Below are 22,701 nucleotides of genomic sequence, written 5' to 3'. Positions count from 1 at the left end.
TGATTTATATAGATTTTATTTTTTGATAATTTAAGATGTTTTATAGAGTGGCCTCAAAATAAAATAATTAGATTGCCATTTCTAATCAGTAATGGAATTTAATCCATTACGGAATAGAAAATTCTGTACATTTCAATGCAGTGCTGCCACCTACAGGCTTGCATTGGAATATACCTGTAATAGACGTGGTAACAGGTCTGTTAATACTAAGTAATGCCTTCCCCGATCTCTGCGAGGGAAAGGCGTTCCACCCCTGAGAGCGCATGCTTCTGAGTTTTTTTGTGTTATCACTAATCGCTGACATTAGTCCCAGGTGTTTGCTGTGTAACGCAGCAGGAATCACCATCTTTAAAGACCCAACATCTGCCGGTGGATGTGGGGAAGGCATTAATAAATAAGTTAAATGTGGACTCAGCACTGAACCCTGACCTCAAAAAAACAAATCAGGTTAGGGCTCTTTCACACTTGCGTTGTTCTGTTCCGGCATAGAGTTCCGTCGTCGGGGCTCTATGCCGGAAGAATCCTGATCAAGATTATCCCAATGCATTCTGAATGGAGATAAATCCGTTCAGGATGCATCAGGATGTCTTCAGTTCCGGAACGGAACGTTTTTTGGCCCGAGAAAATACCGCAGCATGCTGCGCTTTTTGCTCCGGCCAAAAATCCTGAACACTTGCCGCAAGGCCGGATCCGGAATTAATGCCCATTGAAAGGCATTAATCCGGATCCGGCCTTAAGCTAAACTCCGTTTCGGCGCATTACCGGATCCGACGTTTAGCTTTTTCTGAATGGTTACCATGGCTGCCAGGACACTAAAGTCCTGGCAGCCATGGTAAAGTGTAGTGGGGAGCGGGGGAGCAGTATACTTACCGTCCGTGCGGCTCCCGGGACGCTTCAGAGTGACGTCAGGGCGCCCCACGCGCATGGATGACGTGATCGCATGGATCACGTCATCCATGCGCATGGGGCGCTCTGACGTCATTCTGGAGCGCCCCAGGAGCCGCACGGACGGTAAGTATACTGCTCCCCCGCTCCCCACTACTACTATGGCAACCAGGACTTTAATAGCGTCCTGGGTGCCATAGTAACACTGAACGCATTTTGAAGACGGATCCGTCTTCAAATGCTTTCAGTTCACTTGCGGTGTTACGGATCCGGCGGGCACTTCCGGCAAATGGAGTGCACAACGGATCCGGACAACGCAAGTGTGAAAGAGGCCTTAGTCTGAAAACATCTGTTCTTGGTAAACCTATGATGGCTATCACTTACGATATTAACAGTCACATACTCCTGTATATAGTGCCTGAAGAATCCTTCAAACAGTTTTCCCCACAACAGAAGTTAAGCTAACTGGTCTACAATTTCCTGGGGAAGATCTAGAGTCCTTTTGAAAATGGGCACCATAATTTTGAAAGGTTCAATTGAAAATGGGCACCACATTTGCCTTGTGCCCAATTATTAGCCTAAGTGGCCAATGTAAAAACTACAGGGTTAATTTAAAGGGAGTCTTTCACCTAATCTGAGCGTTTTAGACCGCTCAGATCAGGTTATAGACTCTTTGACCCTCATTACAATGTTACCTTTGTTTTCTGTGTCCCTCGTCCAGATATTAAAAAAAAAAAACACTTTTTAAACGTATGCAAATGAGCTTCTGAAGGTGCCCAGGGGCGGCGTTACTGGGCGATGTGCCCAGAAAAACACACCTCTTTCAGACCTCTGATCCGTCCTTCTGTCCTATTATTACCTCCTCCTCTGCCTCCAGCCGGCGGACTTCACGAGCGGCAAGAGAAGAAGTCAGGCTAGGAACTGGCCCGCACCTGCGCACTGCTCTGCCCATTATGGGCAGAGGAACAGCTTTTCATATTGCACATGGGTCGGTCGGCTGTCTTTAGAATTAGGTGAAAGACTCCCTTTAAAAAATAAATAAATAAAAAAACTACTTTCTTTTTCCTACATTATTCATCAGAACCTGACCCCTTAACGCATAAGTGATCCCCACATCCCATACACTGAAATGCACTTTATATCTGTGCACAGATACTGGCCGGTGACTGGTTCATGAAGCTTTTTGTGTGCTCCAACACTTTTGGTATAAAGATGGCTGAACCATTGTACAAAAGGGGACAATTTGACCATTTGTATTCATCTAATTAATTCAATCTCTATTCAAGGTTTATATAGTAAACTGTGTGACTTTCATTTTGTAGGGAAGACCCATGGCATGTGGCCAAACTGGTCAAATCTTACTTACAGCAGCACAATATTCCTCAGAGGGAAGTGGTGGACACCACGGGGCTTAACCAGTCACATTTATCCCAGCACCTCAACAAGGGTACACCCATGAAAACTCAAAAGCGGGCAGCCCTATACACCTGGTATGTCGGTAAACAGCGAGAAGTTGCAAGGCGTGAGTATTGCTAAATATCTAAGGGATCGGATTTGTGAAAAAGCTGCATGGGGCCCTAATACTTATGTTTTAATGACAGAGTTCACACACGCAGGCCAAACCATGATGTCAGATGATATGTCTTGTGACGAAGTACCAAATAAGAAAATGAGAAGAAACCGATTCAAGTGGGGCCCAGCTTCACAACACATTCTGTTCCAAGCCTATGAACGACAGAAGAATCCAAGCAAAGAGGAACGTGAAGCACTTGTTGAGGAATGCAACAGGTAAAAAAAATCTGCAAAAAAAATAGACCCAAGACAAACATCTTTTTTGTGAATGTGACTGTACAGTAATGACCTAAAAAATGATATGCAATATCTACAGATACTTACCTGCTATTTATTTTCCTGTGCTCATCTGTATTATGGTAGAACCTTGATCTGTGACTACACTTTAGCTACATGCCTACAGGGAGTCTAAGGTAGTCTAAGACACACCCCGTCTCTTCATTAGTCCAGGCTGTTGCTCTCTCGCTCCTCTGAAGCTCTGCCTTTTCAGATAGGCTGCTGCGAATAACCACAAGTCCATCACAGGCTCACCAGGAAGTCAGTGCATGGGCAGGATGATTAGAAAGTACAATCTGTTGAACCATCAGTAAGGGAAAAAAGCTAAGCATCAGTTAATTTCTGCACAAATAACGAAGGAAATCAGCCTTAGGCCTCATGCACATTGCAGTGTCTCTATTGGGATCTGTAAAATACGGATACTATCTGTGTGCACTTATTTTTCTCACTCCCATCATTAGAAAGGACTAGGTTTGTTCACAACATAGACAAGAATAGGACATGTTCTCTAATTAACGTAACAGACATATGGATGCGGTCCCATAGAAATGAATAGGCCCATGTGCAATCCACAAAAGATGCGGATCGGACACGGATGCAAAATATGGTCAAGTGCATGAACCGTTTTCCAGAATGGATCTCCTGACAAGTGATGCCACTGAAGCGAGACTGCTTGTTACTGGGTATCGCTGTCCTATCTGGTATGCCAGCAGCCAGGGCGCACCCACACTTGCATATTGAACTTTGTTTTTTATTGATCCTGTTTGAGCCTTTGCACTGGTGAATTACCTAAACCTGAAGAACAAAGTAAACCATTATTGGCAAGGAAGGGACAGTACCATTATTGGGCATCACATGAGACTACACCTAATCAGGACCAAGTAGAGAATTTACACATGTGACTGCTCCCTCTGCCTGATAGAACCGGTAGTGTATATGGATACCGAGGACTGTTCTTTAGGAGAACAGAGTTATGTGATGAAAGGTTAATGGTATATGGGTGTGCAATTGTGTTGTAGAACCAACTTTCATAAGTAAGGGCTCATGCACACAAGCCAGTTCATGTACGGGTAGCACCAGCAGTGAATATTGACCCATTAAAGTCAATAGGTTTAGGCACATGCTCTGCATGAAAAAAAAAAAAAGCTGCATATTCCATCTTTTGCATTTTTCATGCAAGAATAGGTCTGCATGAAAAACCGCATGTGCTGCGCTTTTCGTGCAGGAGTCACCTATTCAAGTCAATAGATCAGAGAAAAACAAAAAACAAGCACATTGATTGAGGGTCCATTTTTCGCTGATGTTTGCTAGGAGATGCCTTGTTAATTTTTCTTTTTTTTTTTCACGTGCATAAAAATTTTTGGGCAGAGAATATGCAAGGACTTTTAACACAATCACCAGAATACACTGAAGAAAAACGGAGGGAAAACAGTCCGTTTTTCACTGACAGAATCCCACAAGTTTAGGAACTCTCATGTGCACAACCCCTAAAAGTCAGTCAATTCTCTTCTTATGTTAATTCAAGGGCAGAGTGTCTACAGAGAGGGGTGTCCCCATCTCAAGCACAAGGCCTGGGCTCCAACTTGGTGACAGAAGTGCGAGTGTACAACTGGTTTGCAAACCGGCGCAAAGAAGAAGCATTTCGACACAAGCTAGCAATGGACACATACAATGGTCAGAGCTCTGCACCTCCTCTGTCAGTCCACGAACTTTCTACAGCCAAAGCAACAGGTAAGCAGGCCCGTTGCTATAATAAGGCAGACCAAGCGGCTGCCTTAGGTCGCAGAGAAGGGGGGAAGAGAAAAATGAAACTTTTTTTTATTTTTATTAATCACTTGCACGCCACTGGCCGCCTGCGGCTGTTCTCCTCTGTGTGGTGGTCCTGATATCTTCTCTCTGGGCTCCCGAGTCCCGACAAGTTGTTTGAAGACCTTTCCCACTCAGCCAATCAGTGGCTGCAGCTGTGTCACATGTCATGGCAGTGATTTCCTGCTGAGCCAATCACTGGCCTGACATGTGACACAGCTGCGGCCACTGATTGGCTGAGTGGAAAGGGTCCTCAAAGTCTTGTCAGGAGCCCAGAGAGAAGATACCAGGACCACACAGAGGACAAGGGGAGCTGCTGCAGACGGGACCAGGGCCAGGTGAGGAGCATAATGGTCACATTTCTCCCCCTCCTTTTTACATCACCCCCACCGAGTTCTGGGGGGGGGGCACCAAAATGTAGCTTCGCTTGTGTGGGCAAAAATCCTTGCACCGTCCTGCAGGTAAGAAGCATGCCTGTGTCCCACAAAGTTCAGATGACTCAATGCTTCCCATTCTGCCATACTTTTTATCTTTACAGGTCTTCGTTATTCTCAAGACTCCGGCAGTGAGCGAGGGAACTCAATGGTGACCAACCAAAGCAGTATGTCTCCGTCTGGTATAGAGCACAGCCACAGTCTCATGAACAGTGACAAGTTGATTCCAACATCAGGGGGCTCCCTTCCACCTGTCAGCACACTGACCGCTCTGCATAGCCTGGACCACGGACAGCATACTCTTAGCCAAGCACAAAATCTCATTATGGCTTCGTTACCTAGTGTCATGACAATTGGAACAGACGCGGCACTTGGGCACGGGTTTAGCAATTCTGGCCCTTCAACTTTACTCATAGGTAAGGAATCCAAATATATGGTCCCAAGAACAAATTAGTTGTGTATAAACAGATCCTGTTGTACACGTATAATCTTGCATTCTCACATAGGTCAACCTGGGGTAGTTAGCTAGGCAAGATTGTGTAAACCAGATTTATCAAATTAGACTTATTTTCCAGAAATTTGTGTGACATTTCATCCATTTGGTGGACAGTATGGCAATACAGACTCTAGCTTTAAATATAAAAATTTTAGACAAATATATAGTCCATAGAACAAATTTGTTGTGTCCATACATACTCGCATAGGCCAACCTTTAAAGTCATAAATGTGTGGGGAATTTTATGAAGCCCTGTATGACAGTTTTCTGGCAAAATAAGTCACACATTTTGTTGTATGACAGTTTTGTGGACAACATTTGAAACCTTTGTGATTTTACACTGGTCCCATAACTTCTGGAAAATGGGTGAGAAAGAGCGAGTGGTTAGCTAGGCAAGTAGAGGAACACCCGATTAATCAAAAGTAATATTTTCCAGACAATCATGTGACTTTGATTCATTTACTGCAAATTACAGCAATGCAGACTCAAATGGCTTACAAAATACCCCTCGTGTTAAATCTCCCCCTACGGTCAGTTTTGCTGAAGGCAATGTTGCTATTATTTGCGAAAAACGGATCAAGATGTCACATGATGTTGATTTAGAGAGGAGCAAATATATTCTAAAGGATCAAATTTGTTCAAAATCAGCCTCCTGGAGCACTGAAGGGCTGGGCCCACTGCTGAAGAGACTCCCCACTCCCTTTGGGCCAGACATCTCCAATGGCCTGGCCAATCTTGGGCCTGCACCAATGCTCCGAACAGAGGATCTGCTGCTGCTACCTGAGCAGTGCAGATAACCGACTGCATGCATCGCTGACCTCTTGGTACACACTGAAGTGGAGGCTTCAGATGGAGGAGAGCTGAATCCACTTCCGGGTGTACTCGGACGCCGGCGCCACATGCGCAGTAGGTATATGCACTGCTCAGGTAGCAGCAGCAGATAATCTGTGCTTGCGTCAGTACTTGGAGCAAAGGTGCAAACACAAGATTGACAGGCCAGGTGAGATGTCTGGCCCCCTCAATCAAGGTGGAAGGGGGGAGTATCTTCAGCTGAGGGGCCAGCCAGGAGACTGATGGTAAACAAATTCAATTTGTTAAAATCGATTCACTCATCTCTAACGTTGATGCATTTGTAGCATCTTTTAAATAGGTCTGGAGACGTTTTTTTTTCAGCTACCTATTAAAGTGAGATTGAGCAAAAATGTTGAAAGATTTTAAAAAGTTGCAGTTCATAAATATGTCTAAATCCAGCAAGCCACTCTGCTTTTGCAAGGCGCAAACGGCTCTAATTTCTTGCACAAATGATTAAAAATGTCTTCCAATAAATAAGACACACTTTGGCATAAAATGCTAAACTTTTATTCATGTCTTTGCCTTTAATTAAAATTCTGATTTAAGTTATTACATAGATTTTTTATTTTTTTTCTGCTTTTACATTTGATTTGTGAAGCAGTCTGGAGAGAAGGGGCTATCCAGACTAATAATACATTATATAGTAGTAAAATAAGGTTTCACTTCAGGCTAACTTTGTGTTTCAGGTCTTACATCACAATCTCAGAGTGTTCCTGTGATAAACAGTGTTGGCAGCAGTCTGACCACCTTGCAGCCCGTTCAGTTCTCTCAGCAAATCCATCCTTCGCACCAGCAGCCTATAGTACAACAGGTCCAAGGCCATATGTCACAGAATCCATTCATGGCCACAATGGCTCAGCTCCAGTCTCCACATGGTAAGAGAGGACAGTCAGGTTTAGAGGGACACTATCACCGTGGACCAGCCCTATTAACTACTTTACTTCATGACTAGTATACCTGATACTGAGCTTAGATCAGTCATTTTTATCTCTATAAATTCACTTCAGCTCCCCTGCTGAACTCCGGCAAACCGGCAGTGTAATGCACAGAAGGGACTCTTCCAGGAGTCCTCTCCATTATCTGTGCAAACCAAGGAGTCTGTTGGTTTGCCTGTACACAGTGAGTACAGATATAAAAATGACTGATCTGAGCTTAGCTTAGCTTAGATCAGAGATAAAAAAAAGACTGATCTGAGCCTAGCTTAGCGTCCAGGACACTGTCTATACAGTACTGTTAATAGGGCTGGTCCAAGGTGACAGTGTCCCTCTAAGTAAAATTGGGTCCATCTGAAGATTTTCTCAACAGAATTTTCATTTCCACAGCTTTTTATGGCCATAAACCTGATGTTGCACAGTATGCATCTGCTAGCTTCTTTCCACAAACAATGGTCATCACTGACACTTCTAACCTGGGAACCTTAACGAGCCTGACCTCCAGCAAACAGGTAATAGTCCACATACTACACCTATCTTCTCATTCATCTACAGATATAAGGGACGGCGCATATTTATTGTGAAACTCTCTAACTAACTAGATTTGATAAATCTACCCCATTATTCTCCTCTTTACAGATTCATTCACTGCACTCTAGTGGACAAGGAGATTCTCAGGGCTCTCAGCTTCAGAATCAGGACTCCAACATCCTCCATCTCGCTCCCAGCCACCGTCTCTCCCCAAGCTCAACCAGTAAGGAGCAAACCTTGAGTAAGAAAGTTTGATGTACATTCATCAAAACCCGTTTCTCTATCAAAAGGGACCAAATTGTACTAGGTTCATACAGATCTAGCTGAGTGCTAGTTTACTGTGTAGGTACTGGAAGGAACTAAGGTCCCATTCAGACAGCCATATTATGGAAGCATCATAGCTTCTACATACAGCCACAAATCCCGGCTCAACTTTCGATTTAGTTACCCTTATAAATGCTGTTAGTTTTGGCCACTAGACCAGCGTTTGCAGCTGTAATAGGGATGCTAAAATGCACCCACCTTACTGCTGTCTGAATGAGACCTAACATATGATAATGTTTGTGCATCTCATGTCTAACGCTGATGTGATATCAACTATTGTTAATGATGGATCCTGTGTTGTCTATACAGAGGTTTTACTTGTCATTGTAATTCTGCCTGTGATAATAATGAGATGACTGCTGAAAAGTTACCTGCACAGAACACCAAAAATGCTAAAAAATAAGATAAAAACGTGTCATTTTCTGATGATGCATTCCCTTTGACTTTTTTTATTTATTTTTTTAAATATGAACAGGCACAAAAAATAAAAATACATCACCAAAAAACAAAACAACAATGTTTATGCCCCCTAAGGGAAGATTCACACAGGTTTGTGTTTTTTTGCAGATAGGATGCAGACCCATTTATTTCAATCTGCATCCGAATGTCCATTCCGTAGCCCCGCAAAAAAAATATAACAGGTCCTATTCTTGTCCGTTTTAAGCATTGTTACAATGGATCCGCAAAAAAAAAAACAAAAAAAACTAATGGCATACAGATGTCATCCGTTTTTTTTTTTGCTGACCCGCAATTTGCGGACTGCAAAACACATACGGTCTTGTGCATGTAGCCTAAAGAGGACCTTTCACCAGTCCTGACATGCCTGTTTTAAAAGCTCCATGCATTCCCCATGTAACAACAATTCTGGAGCATCTATTCTTATGTCTGTATGATGTGCCATTCCTTTATTATTTCTACTAGAAGTTATGAATGAATTGCTATTAACCTTCAGTAAAGGGTACAGAGGGGAGGTAACCAGTTGGGGTGTGTACCTGCACAGTCTGACAATGGCAGCACTGATTGGATAGAGTGAGTCTGTGCAGGTACACCCCCCAACTGGTTACCTCCCTTCTGTACCCTTACTGCAGACTGACAGCAATTCATACATAACTTCTAGTAGAAATAATAAAGGAATGGAGCAACATAGAGCCATAAGAATAGATGCTTCAGAACTGTTGTTATTACATGGGGAATGCATGTAGCAATTAAAATAAGCATGTCAGGAGCGGTGAAAGGTCCTCTTTATCATCTATGGGAAATAAGAAAAGCAGTTTTTTGGCTGCTGACGTTTTTGTTTTAAAATTTGAAGATTCCTTTTTTAATGTTCAATTTTCCATCTCCCCCTCTATAGGGAAAAAAATGCAATCCAATCCACAAATTTGTTCTGGAAAAGAAAAATGCCATAAAGAACACATGCGATACCAAGTGCTTTTTATGGTGATTTTTAGTAGTAAAATAATGCCAGAGCACATTTGTGTGTGAAGGACAACTAAAAAAGGTTTTTACTCATGATACTAACACTGCAAAGAGACAGGAGCACACTGCAGCATCGCAACCTGCCAGTGCTGTCACAGCAGAATTCTCTGGGTATGGGCAACAAAAGATACCCTGAAGCCATGCTTATGGATGCTTTAAAGAAAAATCCATATTATTTCTGTATTATGGGTATAGTAGTAAGCCACATATCTCAGAGCCATGTTTAGTTTTTATCTTTTTAATAAAGATAGTTTACAAGATTTCAACGTAAAACATATAATGAACAACCAAAAATAACTTGGACCAAAGGTTCATACTCTGATCTCTCACTTTTTTCCCTTTTCTTGGTACAGTGTCTTCAGCAAGCTTGGTACACTACCAGAATTCCAGTACCCCAGAGAGCCACAGCCACCTCCTATCCCCTTCACACAACAGCCTGGACAATTATATGTCCTCACAGATGGCATCTTCCTCACAGTGAAGGACCTGCGACCACAGCTTGACCTGCCAGTAAAGTACATTCCTTGGACTCATGCTAAATAATGGAGGTACAAGAGAGGACTTGTCAGTGTCAGACCTAACGAAGGTTGCAAGTATTGGGTCTATGAAGATTATCCTCCATCCTCCTTCTCTGGAGATGCGACTAGAACCAAGTTGTGCAGAATGGCTAGCATGTAGCTTTTCTAGCATACATGCATGAACTGGAAACTTCACTAACAGCTAAAACCACTGAACACTTCTGATGAACTTGTCTCAATCCAACATTCGATTTCTGTACATCAAGAACACAGTATTTGCCTGGATAAGTCATTGATAATCCACGATCAGTCATGTTCATCACAATTTTCCGCAGCTACCTTCTTTTTCTTCTTTTTGGTTCCACTTTTTCCACACATTGTATTTATGTTGTAATCTGGTGTAGTCTCCCGATTCAATCCCATTTCCTTCTTTTTCTTCTTAGACTGATCTTTTACAGTTTTGGACTTATTATAACAATCCGATTCTGGGTTGATCTTTTCAGACCCTGGAAGAATAGTCTTCTCATGCGAGTCTGTCTTGTCACTCATTTCTCTTTCTTTCTTTTTCTTCTTAAACCCATTTATATTACCTTTGGGTTCCATGTTCTGGTCATCTGTTTCAGTCTCACCACTCAACCCTCTATCCTTCTTTGCCTTCTTTTTCTTCTTCTTCTTTTTAGGTTGGTTAGTAGCATCGGTTTCGATCCTCTCCACTAGGGTTGTCTGTAATGCACTGTGTTTAAGAATATCTAATCCTGACACAGCTGCCTCGCGACACCTCTGTTCCTCTTCTTCACTGTTCTCACTGACAGGCAAAAATGAAGAAATATAGTGAGCAACTGTAATTATTTGCTAGAAGCTAAGCTTAAAAGAACAATTACATTTTAAGCCCCTGGATGAACCTTAACTGCAGCAGGAAATTCGCTCGCTCAGGGGGCTAAAACACTGGAGTGGTTATTACTAATCTTCCTGCATCACGTGACAAGTGCAAGGGGAAAAAAGTCTCCAATACTCTAGAGAAAGACCATCCTAGAAGAAATCTGATAGTTGCAAAAAACATCACGCTCCCTTTAAAGCCCCCGAAAAGCACATTTCTACATGCATGTTTGTGTGGGATTGCCCATTACCTGTACAGTACACAGCATATAATTCTAAGCTTCAAACTGCAAAATTCTTTCAACCTGTCATACAATTCCCCCTGAAAAGACCTCAATCCAGAACTTATATATATGGTGAGCTGATACCTCTAGCGCAAATCACCTAAAGAGGACCTGTCACCACGAAACGCAATGATTTGCAGCACGTTACAGAGCAGGAGGAGCTGAGCAGATTGAAATAGTTTTGTGGGGGGGGGGGGGGGGGGGGGGGGGGAATTCTGTAAGATTTGTAATTTAGGCCTGTTTCACATTTGCCTGCTGGATCTCTCTGCATCATTCTTGTCCGGCCCCAATTCACTATAATGGGGACCAGCATACCGGACAAATACCGCTATATGCAGCAGTTTTTCTCCAGACGTTACCCGGCATGCTTGCCGGCTTGTGACCAGATCTCGAGTGCCGGATCCAGACATCTCCAGCAGGCTGCTCCCCTGCTGGGACAGCCTGCCAGAGATGTATAGCGCAAATGTGAAACAAGCCTTAACATTTCAATCTCTGCTATTTCTGATTTAATTGTTCCCAGGGGAGGTGTTATCAGTGACTGACAGCTATCTATGTATACACACTTTCACAGAGAATACTATCACTGATAACACCTCCCCTGTGTACAACTATCAGTGACTGACAGCTATCTATGTATACACAGTTACAGAGAATGCTATCTATCACTGATAACACCTCCCATGTACCACTATCAGTGACTGAGAGCTATCTATGCATACACACTTACACAGAGAAAGCCATCAATCACTGATAACACCTCCCCGTGTACAACTATCAGTGACTGACATAGGGCTGCAGTAAACGATTATTTTAGTAATCGAGTATTCTACCGATTATCTTTTACGATTAATCGAGTAATCTAATAAGAAAAAATGACTTAATAGACCGTTTTCCTTTATAAAAACTCAGACCCCCTGCCATCAGTCCCCAACACCCTTCGTTCCCCCCTGTGCGATCAGCCCAAGTGCATCAGTTCCCCAGTGCCATCAGCTCCACTATCCCTCAGTGCCATCAGCTCCGTTCCCCCAGTGCCTTCAGATCTCCCCCCCCCCCCAGTGCCATCAGATTAGCCCCTCCATGTCCCCCAGTGCCATCAGATTAGCCCCTCCATCTCCCCCAGTGCCATCAGATTAGCCCCTCCATCTCCCCCAGTGCCATCAGATTAGCCCCTCCATCTCCCCCAGTGCCATCAGATTAGCCCCTCCATCTCCCCCAGTGCCATCAGATTAGCCCCTCCATCTCCCCCAGTGCCATCAGATTAGCCCCTCCATCTCCCCCAGTGCCATCAGATTAGCCCCTCCATCTCCCCCAGTGCCATCAGATTAGCCCCTCCATCTCCCCCAGTGCCATCAGATTAGCCCCTCCATCTCCCCCAGTGCCATCAGATTAGCCCCTCCATCTCCCCCAGTGCCATCAGATTAGCCCCTCCATCTCCCCCAGTGCCATCAGATTAGCCCCTCAATGTCCCCCAGTGCCATCAGATTAGCCCCTCAATGTCCCCAACTCCCAGTGCCATCAGATTAGCCCCTCCATGTCCCCAACTCCCCCAGTGCCATCAGATCAGCCCCTCCATGTCCCCCGCTCCCCCAGTGCCATCAGATCAGCCCATCCATGTCCCCCGCTCCCCCAGTGCCATCAGATCAGCCCCTCCATGTCCCCACTCCCATAGTGCCATCAGATCAGCCCCGCCATGTCCCCTACTCCCCCAGTGCCATCAGATCAGCCCCACCATGTCCCCCAGTGCCATCAGATCAGCCCCACCATGTCCCCCAGTGCCATCAGATCAGCCCCACCATGTCCCCCAGTGCCATCAGATCAGCCCCTCCATGTGCCCCACTCCCATCTGCCCCTCTATGCCATCCATTGCCGGCTGTCCCCCTTCAGTGCCATGTCCCCAGCGCCAGTGAAATAAAATACTTACCTTTCCTGTAGGGGCGCCGCTCCACAGCTCCTTCCTCTTCTTCTCCGCGCTCTGCACTGGATCCTGACGTCACACAGCGCCGGGTCATAGTGCGCGCTTACGTTCACTATGACCTGGCCATGTGTTAGGATCCAGTGCAGCGCGGTACGGGCCGGCGGGTGATCACAGAGCGGTAAGTAATAGCAAGTGCTTCACTCCCGCTCCATGGTCACATGACACAAACGAATCCTCGATGCAAGAAATTTGCATCGATGATTTTTTTTGCATCGAATTACTCAATTCAATCGAGTAATCGTTTCAGCCCTAAACTGACAGCTATCTATGTATACACACTTACACAGGGAATGCTATCACTGATAGCACCTCCCCTATTTACAACTATCAGTGACTGACAGCTATCTCTGTATACACACTTACACAGAGAATGCTATCAATCACATAATACCTTCCCCATGTATAACTATCAGTGACTGACAGCTATCTATGTATACACACTTACACAGAGAATACTATCAGTCACTGATAACACCTCCCTCGTGTACAACTATCAGTGACTGACAGCTATCTATGTATACACACTTACACAGAGAATGCTATCAATCACATAATACCTTCCCCATGTATAACTATTAGTGACTGACAGCTATCTATGTATACACACTTACATAGAGAATACTATCAATCACTGATAACACCACCCTGTGTACAACGAAGTCTGAAACAGTAGAGATTTAAATGTATAAATCACAAGTTTTACTGAGTCTTTTCCTACAAAAATATACATCAATCCTCCTGCTCTACAACATACTGCACTGTATTTTGTGGTGACAGGTCCTCTTTAACTGTGGAAGATGATATCATGTATATACATTACTATTTATATAGCGTTACACATTGTATGCTGCACTTTATACAATATGACAAACCGAACAATAAATAAAAATAATAAGACTTGTGCCATAAATTTGGTGGTAATAGCTATGATATACTGAAATACATAACCTAAACCTGCCTCTATACAAACTGGATCACTGAATCCCATCGCCAGGACACCAACACTAAAAATAGGAGTTGGCTAGGCATGCCACCATAAATCATTTTCTTTTCTAGGCCACAACCTGTATGGCAGGGGTCAGCAACCTCCGGCACTCCAGCTGTTGCGAAACTACAATTCCCAGCATGCTCCATTCATTTCTGTGAGAGTTCTGAGAAGAGCAGAGGAAGTATGCATGCTGGGAGTTGTAGTTTTACAACATCTGGAGTGCCGGAGGTTGCCTACCCCTGCTGTATGGACATGACAACCAAACAGTGCTGAGCTGCTGAAGTGTTTGGGAGTATTATATACTGCGGTTTTTAGCTACTTGTTTTCCCAAAAGAATCTCGTAGGCAATGTCAGTGAGACAGAACAGACCAAACACCATGTACTGCTATACTCCTTGACATAGTCAAGGATTAGTTTCATCACACAGACATGAGATAAAAGTATAATTGGTGGCACCAATGTTGTATGAGTGGCTTTTAGGACTGGCAGAGTTTGTAAGCCTGTAATTAGCAACCACCACGCCATAAATATAAGGCATTAATACTTCCTGTGTAACAACAATTTTGTAACTTTTTGATGGTTCAGTACTGCCACGCAGCTCTTTTCCTGAAATACTATATAGTCTATTGGGGATATAATTAACTGGTGGAAAACACCAAGATGTAAAGCATGTGGTCTTGGGCTTTAATGCTACGCCACTGTCAGAGAGTTTGGCATCTTGAGGCTAAGACAGAAGCAGTTTATAAACTCACACCTCCACAGTCACCATAGCTATCCTGTTCACCTCAGACTACACATATTAGGGATTATTTATCAAGCCCCCTACACCTGAAACGTGGCACCAAAAAGTTATACATTTTTGTGCAAGCCCCGCTTTGCACAACCAATGCGACTTTAGGGCATGGCATGGGTGTGAGGGGCATGGCCTAGGCAACCCAACACATTTACCATTACTTACGCATTTTCTGGTACAAGTAATGTCTGATATCTACTCCAGCTCCTAAGTGGTGTCAATTTCAGACTGTGGCACACAGACCTGCCGAGATGCACCAGAATTATTAAAAAGGATAGTTTCTCTTAATAATTTTGGTGCATCAAACATCATAAACTACATCTAGGCTGGTTACAAACCACAGTCTTGAAAAATCTTCCCATTTATGTATGAAAAAAACAACCAAAACAAAATAGGGAACCCATTCTAATACTTAGATTACAAATTTAAATAATAATAAAAAAAATAAAAATAATAAAAAAATATATATATATATATATATATATATATATATACTTAATAAATTATTTTAACTTTTTGTAAACCATTACCTGAATTAAACAAAAAAATATATATATCAAAAGCAGTCCCATGCAAAATAAAGAAAAAGGGAGAAAAGGCACAAAGGCTAAGGAAAAAAAAAAATGGAAAGTTAGGGCTGATAAACCACCAGGTGTGCACAAGTGTCAGGTTAATACAATTCCCAATAATATACAATGGGGGCAGATTTACTATTCAAAATGCACAAGAATTCGGGCTCAAATTGAGAACATGAACGCACCACGTTTATTCGGACTTTAAGACAGTTTTTGTGCCTTATCTGATGAGTGGGGGTCATGGAATAGGGGCATGGATTAGTGGAAAGGGTGTAGATTATGATGCAAACTGTACTTGTTAGGCTACTTTCACACTAGCGTTTTGTGCGGATCCGTCATGGATGGATCCGTTCAGATAATGCAACCGTCTGCATCAGTTCAGAACGGATCCCTTTGTTTTATCTGTAACATAGCCAAGACGGATCTGTCTTGAACACCATTGAAAGTCAATGGAGGACGGATCCGTTTTCTATTGTGCCAGTGAAAATGGATCCGTCCCTATTGACTTACCGTACATTGTGTGCCAGGATGGTTTGGCTCAGTTTCATCAGACGGACACCAAAACGCTGCAAGCAACGTTTTGGTATCCGTCTCCAAACAGGAATGGAGACTGAACTGATGCATTCTGGACCGCTTGTGAGAGCCCTGAACGGATGTCACAAACGGGAAAGCCAAAACGCCAGTGTGAAAGTAGCCTTACACAGTAAACCAGCCAATAGGTGGTGTAAAATTAAACAAGTCTCTAAATATGCACCAAATGTATCATCCATAATGAACTATTGTCATAAATCTGGTGCATTTTCAGACTGTCTAGTAAAGTTTAAGTTTACGCCATTTAAGCGTTAAAAGGATTATTAAATCTGCCCCTTCCGATCACTATACTTTTCTACTAGTGCGGTAAAAGTAACTAAACGTTTTTAAACCCTGTTACCACCTCACCTGGTAGAAGATGCCACTCTGCGTTTTAAGGTTGGAGACGGTAATATTTTCCCACAATCCCCAGGAACAGATGTAGTTAATAGCCGAAAACCTTAAACATAAAAGTAAAACATATACCATTACCAAACAGGAGGCTGCAAAACATACAGATTGATGGCATATCCCAATGAAAGATCCAGCAAAAGTAGACTTGTCTATTAACATAATGCATTTGTGCTGTGTCACGAGATTGATGACCTAGCCTCAGGATAGGTGATTCATATCAGATTGGTGGGGGCCTGATCCGGTGCAACCCCACCGATCGGCTGATTGAAGAAGCTGCTGCACTTGTGCGAGTGCTGCATTCTCTTCAATGTTTATCTGCAGCCGTCTCACAGAGCACAGCGGCTTCTTCAAAAAGTTGATCAGCTACTCCGCTAATTTTGGTTTTCGTATATTTATAAAACTCAAAAAAAAACAAAAAACTGATCAGCAGGGGTACTGGGAGTCAGATCCTCCTCACATATCTTGATCACCTGTCTTAAATAAGCTCTTATGTAGAAGGACAAACACAGGCTCTCTGGTGCCACCTATTGGATGGCCACCTTAGAAGTCAAGTCAATGACTTGAGACATACAGTCATGAGAAACAAAGGGGGAGATTTATCAAGACCTGCGCTTTCTGCTTAAAACCACCTCCCGACCGCCTAACGCAGGGATGCGTCCTGCGGGCGGGCGGGTTATTCCTCCTGGACGCATATACGCGTCATCTCGCGTGAGCCGAGATTTCCTGTGAACGCGCGTTCACAGGATCGCAAGGTAAACGAGTTGATCTACAGCCTGCCAGCAGCGATCATTCGCTGGCAGGCTGTAGATGCGATTTTTTTTAACCCCAGAAAGGTATATTAGATGCTATTTTGTTAACAGCGTCTGATATACCTGCTACCTGGTCCTCTGGTGGTCCCTTTTGCTTGGATCGACCACCAGAGGACACAGGCAGCTCTGTAAGTAGCACCAAGCACCACACTACACCCCCCCTGTCACTTATTAACCCCTTATTAACCCCTGATCACCCCATATAGACTCCCTGATCACTCCCCTGTAAGGCTCCATTCAGACGTCCGTATGTGTTTTCGCAAAACACGGACACCGGCAATGTGCTTTCTGCATTTTGCGGATCCGCACATTGCCAGAACTATATAGAAAATGCCTTTTCTTGTCCGCAATTACGGAGAAGAATAGGACATGTTCTATAGGCTCTACAAAAAACGCAGTGTTCGCCCGATCAGGCCTGATCTTGTGCGCACACTTGCGTTCAGTCCGCCCCACCGCAGTGACAGAATATATATTTTTTCTGATCACTGCAAAAATACCGTAAAATCGCTGCGGCGCTATAAAGATCACTTTTGAGGGGCATGGCGAGTTCATAGAAGATTCTTTTTTTTTGGCACAATTTAGCGGAAATTGATATTTTTTTCTTTTGTTTTTTCTTACAAAGTCTCATATTCCACTAACTTGTGACAAAAAATAAAATCTTACATGAACTCACCATACCCCTCACGGAATCCAAATGCGTAAAAATGCCCATACTGTGTGTGAGAAATATCTCTGTAAATGACAACTTTTTCCATTTTTTTATACAAAGTTGTCAATTTACAGAGATATTTCACTCACCCAGCATGGGTATATGTAAAAATACACCCCAAAACACATTGCCCTACTTCTCCTGAGTACGGCGATACCACATGTGTGACACTTTTTTGCAGTCAAGATGCGCAAAGGGCCCGAAAGTCCAACGAGTACCTTTAGGCTTCACAGGGTTGCTCACAATTTAGCCCCGCCCAAAATGCCAGAACAGTAAACACACCCCACAAATGACCCCATTTCGGAAAGTAGACACCCCAAGGTATTCACTGAGGGGCATAGTGAGTCCGGGGGAGATTTTTATTTTTTTTTGCCAGAAGTTAGCAGAAATGGAAACTTTATTTATTTTATTTTTTTCCTCAGAAAGTGTCATTTTCCGCTAACTTGTGAAAAAAAATTAAATCATACATGAACTCACCATGCCCCTCCGCGAATACTTTGGGGTGTCTTCTTTCTAAAATGGGGTCATTTGGGGGGTATTTATACTATCCTGGCATTCTAGCACCTCAAGAAACATGACAGGTGCTCAGAAAGTCAGAGCTGCTTCAAAATGCGGAAATTCACTTTTTTGTACCATAGTTTGTAAACGCTATAACTTTTGCACAAACCAATAAATATACACTTATTGGATTTTTTTTTTAATCAAAGACATGTAGCACAATAAATTCTGACACAAACGTGTATAGAAATGTAATTATATTTGAACAATTTTACCAGAAAAAGTTAAAAATACGCGGTCTATTTTGATTAATATCAGAAAAATGTCAGCAGCAATCAAATACCACCAAAAGAAATCTGTATTTGTGAGAAGAAAAGGAGGTAAAATTCATTTGGGTGCAAAGTTGCATGACCGAGCAATAAACCGTGAAAGTTGTGAAGTGCCGATTTGTAAAAAAGGGCCTGGTCACTAGGGGGGTATAAACCTGTGGTCCTTAAGTGGTTAATATCGCCTTCATTGCCTCAGTCAGTGCGCCTAAACAGAAATCTACGGCAACCCTGAGCTGCTGTCGATTTCTGGCTTCATTTGCACCAGAAAACTGGCGTAAATGAAGAGAAGTCTGTCGCAGCTGCTGTCCATAACGTGGGAGATGTGACAATTTTCTAAAAAGTTGCAAATACATAGTTTGCAAATTTTGACATCACTTTTCAGGCGCAAAGGAGATCATAAATTTCTACGTTACTTTTCTCATAACTAAGTTAAAACCAGAATCTTTTCCATAAGAAAAAAAAAGAGCCCCATCCAAGCAAGTGTGCATGCTGGGAGTTTCACCATAGCTGGAGTGCTGAAGGCTGCTGATCCCTGCATTAGGGCTCATGTCTCTCCAAGGTGCTCGAAACAGCAAAATGGCTGCATGTTACTGAGCTGGACTGGAAAAATAAAAAAAAAGAAGCCCTCTTCTCTGACATGACATCCTTATGGGTGATCTGGAAGTAGTTAAAGGGGTGGGCTGGGATTTTAGTAATGAATAAAGGATAGATCAGATCAATATCAGTTCAGCTGGAGTCCGCACCCATGCTGATTAGCCGCTGAGAAGGAGCTCTGGGGCCAGAAGTTAGTGCTGGACCTACACAGCCCTGTCCATTATATAGTCAGTAGAATTGCTAACTGCAGCACTACTTCCACTGAAGAGAATGGGAGCAGCGCTGCCGTTACCAGCACCACCCACTACAGAATGGAGGGATCTGTATAGTTTTAGTGCCGGAGATAAAACGAAATAGTTGTACAGCAAGGGTGTGAGACCACTGCTGATCTGATATTGTTTGCCTATCGTGTTATAGTCCCCCCTTTCTTCAGCACCATTGGTCTAGTCCTCCTGTCGCTTCCTGTTTTAAACTGCAGTGGCCACGTGCCAGTATACACCATGTGACCGCTGCAGCCAATGACTGTCCTTAGCGTTAGACCATTGAGCACACTGATTGGTTGCAGCATTTTCAGGCCATGTAACGGAACGTCCCTGTTGCAGTTTGTACACAAGCAGCAGCAGGAGGGCCAAACCAACGGTGCTGGAGAAAGGGGTGACTATAACATGCATTTCTTTTTTTAGGCTATTGGAGGGCTTGTCTGAGATTAATAATTATCTTGGGCCACCCCTTTTAAAGGCATTATAAAAAAATACAAGCATTCTTCTGACCTGTTGAAAAAAGATAATTTTGTTAATGCTTGCCTGTCCCTCGCTCCGCCGATGCTGCAAGCTCTTCTGCTCGGGTTTCAACAGGATGCAACTGCATAATAGTAAATGTAGCTGAAGAGGAAGAGAAGGGAACACATCTGGTCGGGACTGGAGCAGAACGGCTCACAGCCCATTTGAATGCAGTGGAGACTGTGGCATTGGCTGGAACGAAGGACAGGTAAGTACTGAAGAAATGATCTTTCTTTAACAGGTCAAAAGACTGCTTGTATTTTTTGATAATGCCTGGAGAACCCCTTTAAGCATTTGGGCTCTGGTCATCCAACGAAAATCAGAAGTGAAAGTCCTAATCAGAAAATATACTACCAGAGAAAAAGCTCCCTACATAATAAGAAAGAAGATAAAGGGGACTTAACATAAGTAACAAAAGGCTCTTTAATGTACATTAAATGTGAAAAAACACTTCTTTATAGCTTGCATGCTGAGATATCGTCGTGTGAAATTACAGGGTCAAGGCAAGGAGAGAGAGACCGATGAGAAAACGTAATCATGATACATTGTATGTATCTGAATAATAAACTACCATGTAGACTGCCCTTTGGCCGCTGCATAAGAATAACGCAATAGGTGAGGACACCAGATCTACCTATTCATGCTGCTGCAACGGCCATATGAGACATATCATGTAGATATAATAAATCAGAGCTACCGACTACAGACAGTAAAATGCACAATGCAATAAAAATGCAGGACAGAAGCGTATTCTGCTTTTGAAAATAAATGTAGAGTTGGCATGGAGAAAAAAGGAAGAACACTCTTAGGGTCCATTCACACATCCACGGATCCGCAAAACACAGACACCGGCAATGTGCGCTCCGCATTTTGCAGGACCGCACATCGCCGGCACTATAATAGAAAATGCCTAATCTTCTCCGCAATTGCAGACAAGAATAGGACATGTTCTATTTTTTTCGGGAACGGAATTGCGGATCTGGACAGCACATAGTGTGGCCCCATAGAAATGAATGGGTCCGCAAAATGAGGAACAGAATTGCGGACGTGTGAATGGACTCTTATAATGCGAGCTAGGCTAGAGGGTGGTAGGATGGTTACGCATTTGATGGAACTGGGTTTTTTTAATGTTAGGTCTAGGAACAAGTAAGACAAAGCTGAAATTGCTGGAACTTGAAAGTAGGAATAAGGAACCTGTATCCAAATGTCGATATGATGATACTATTTACCTTCGTCTTCGGAGTCTGATGCGGCTGCAGATTCCTGATTGAAGCTGTTGCTTCCTGGAATTTCTTTGATGCAGCTGAAGAACACAGGCAAACATTTTTTATCCCATAGTCACGAGCAGGAATTATACAGATTGCAAGGGCTCATGCACACGACCGCGCTGTGTTTTTTGGGCCGCAAATTGGGAATCCAAAAAACACGGATGCCACCCGTGTGTATTTCGCATTTTGCGGAACGGAACGGGCCGCCCATAATAGAAATGCCTACTCTTGTCCGCAAAACGGACAAGAATAGGACATCTTCTATTTTTTTGCGGCCCCAAGGAACGGAGCAACGGATGTGGACAGCACATGGAGTGCTGTCCTCATCTTTTGCGGCACCACATTCGTGTGTATGAGCCCTAAGGCTAAGTTCACATCTACGGCCCAGGTTCACTTTTTCTGTTCCATCGTGGGACCAGAAAAAAAAGGAAGCACCAGATTCGCCATGACAAACACTGATGACTTCCGACGAATCCCATTGACCATAATGGGGTTCATCGAGTTTCCATTAATTAGCATGGAACAGTATTTTGTCCTGTAACGAAGACTCGTAACTGAACCTCCGCAGCAGATGTGAACCCAGCCTAACAAGTGCTTCTGCTTACCTGTCCAGCATGGCAGCGAGCTTCTTGGCAACATGAGTGCGGAATTCAGGGGTAGTTTGGAGTTCATTCCCGTCATGCTCATGGCTGTTAGGTCGAACCCTAGAAAAGGCTGAAATGTTTAGAGGACTTTGGCAAAGGTACAGAATCTGGCCCTGATATTTTACTGTACGTACCGTAAACTTGGGACAACAGGAGAAGCAGATTTCTCTGGAAATGGAACTATTTTCTTCACTGAACCTTAATTTAAAAGAAAGTACCGGTAACTAAGGTCATTATTAGGAATTTTACGTTTTGGCAGAAACTAATTCAATTTAAAGGGGTTCTGTCATCAGAGACGTCGCAATAAAATCGTCTCACCTGATGTGTGCTTGACATTGAACATCATGGTCTAGGTCCCATCTTCCTAGATGCCCTCATTATTTAAAAAAATGGATGTTTTATAATATGCAAATGTGCCCCTAGGAGCGCGACATTGCACTTTGTTGCTCCCAGAGGCTCCCACAAGACCTCAAGGCCAGGTGTATGTTTTCACT

At 43.4% G+C, this 22,701-nt stretch overlaps 2 protein-coding genes across 4 annotated transcripts in view; one reads left to right on the top strand and one right to left on the bottom strand.

Annotated features, from left to right (window-relative positions):
• The window catches only part of HNF1A (HNF1 homeobox A), a 52,788-nt gene extending 42,691 nt beyond the window's left edge, over positions 1 to 10,097 (top strand). The window contains exons 2-9 of one of the 3 annotated variants that reach the window (XM_040416484.1): positions 2,208 to 2,407; positions 2,502 to 2,673; positions 4,259 to 4,464; positions 5,078 to 5,389; positions 7,008 to 7,196; positions 7,644 to 7,765; positions 7,893 to 8,025; positions 9,938 to 10,097. In XM_040416484.1, the coding sequence (XP_040272418.1) occupies positions 2,208 to 2,407; positions 2,502 to 2,673; positions 4,259 to 4,464; positions 5,078 to 5,389; positions 7,008 to 7,196; positions 7,644 to 7,765; positions 7,893 to 8,025; positions 9,938 to 10,065 (1,462 nt within the window). In that variant the 3' untranslated portion in view covers positions 10,066 to 10,097. Of the gene's footprint in view, positions 1 to 2,207; positions 2,408 to 2,486; positions 2,674 to 4,258; positions 4,465 to 5,077; positions 5,390 to 7,007; positions 7,197 to 7,643; positions 7,766 to 7,892; positions 8,026 to 9,937 lie in introns of all 3 variants that reach the window. The other 2 variants (XM_040416486.1, XM_040416483.1) reach the window with 2 other exon arrangements.
• The window catches only part of C2H12orf43 (chromosome 2 C12orf43 homolog), a 16,969-nt gene continuing 4,205 nt past the window's right edge, over positions 9,938 to 22,701 (bottom strand). The window contains exons 2-6 of the mRNA XM_040416487.1: positions 22,342 to 22,405; positions 22,169 to 22,267; positions 21,525 to 21,598; positions 16,533 to 16,623; positions 9,938 to 10,907 (exon numbers count right to left, since the gene is read on the bottom strand). Of these exons, the coding sequence (XP_040272421.1) occupies positions 10,409 to 10,907; positions 16,533 to 16,623; positions 21,525 to 21,598; positions 22,169 to 22,267; positions 22,342 to 22,405 (827 nt within the window). The 3' untranslated portion in view covers positions 9,938 to 10,408. The remainder of the gene's footprint in view (positions 10,908 to 16,532; positions 16,624 to 21,524; positions 21,599 to 22,168; positions 22,268 to 22,341; positions 22,406 to 22,701) is intronic.

The sequence above is a fragment of the Bufo bufo genome, chromosome 2 (assembly GCF_905171765.1).
Source record: "Bufo bufo chromosome 2, aBufBuf1.1, whole genome shotgun sequence".
Taxonomy (NCBI): Eukaryota; Metazoa; Chordata; class Amphibia; order Anura; family Bufonidae; genus Bufo; species Bufo bufo.
Note: the sequence above shows the minus strand (reverse complement) of the source record. Positions and strands in the feature narration are given on the sequence as shown.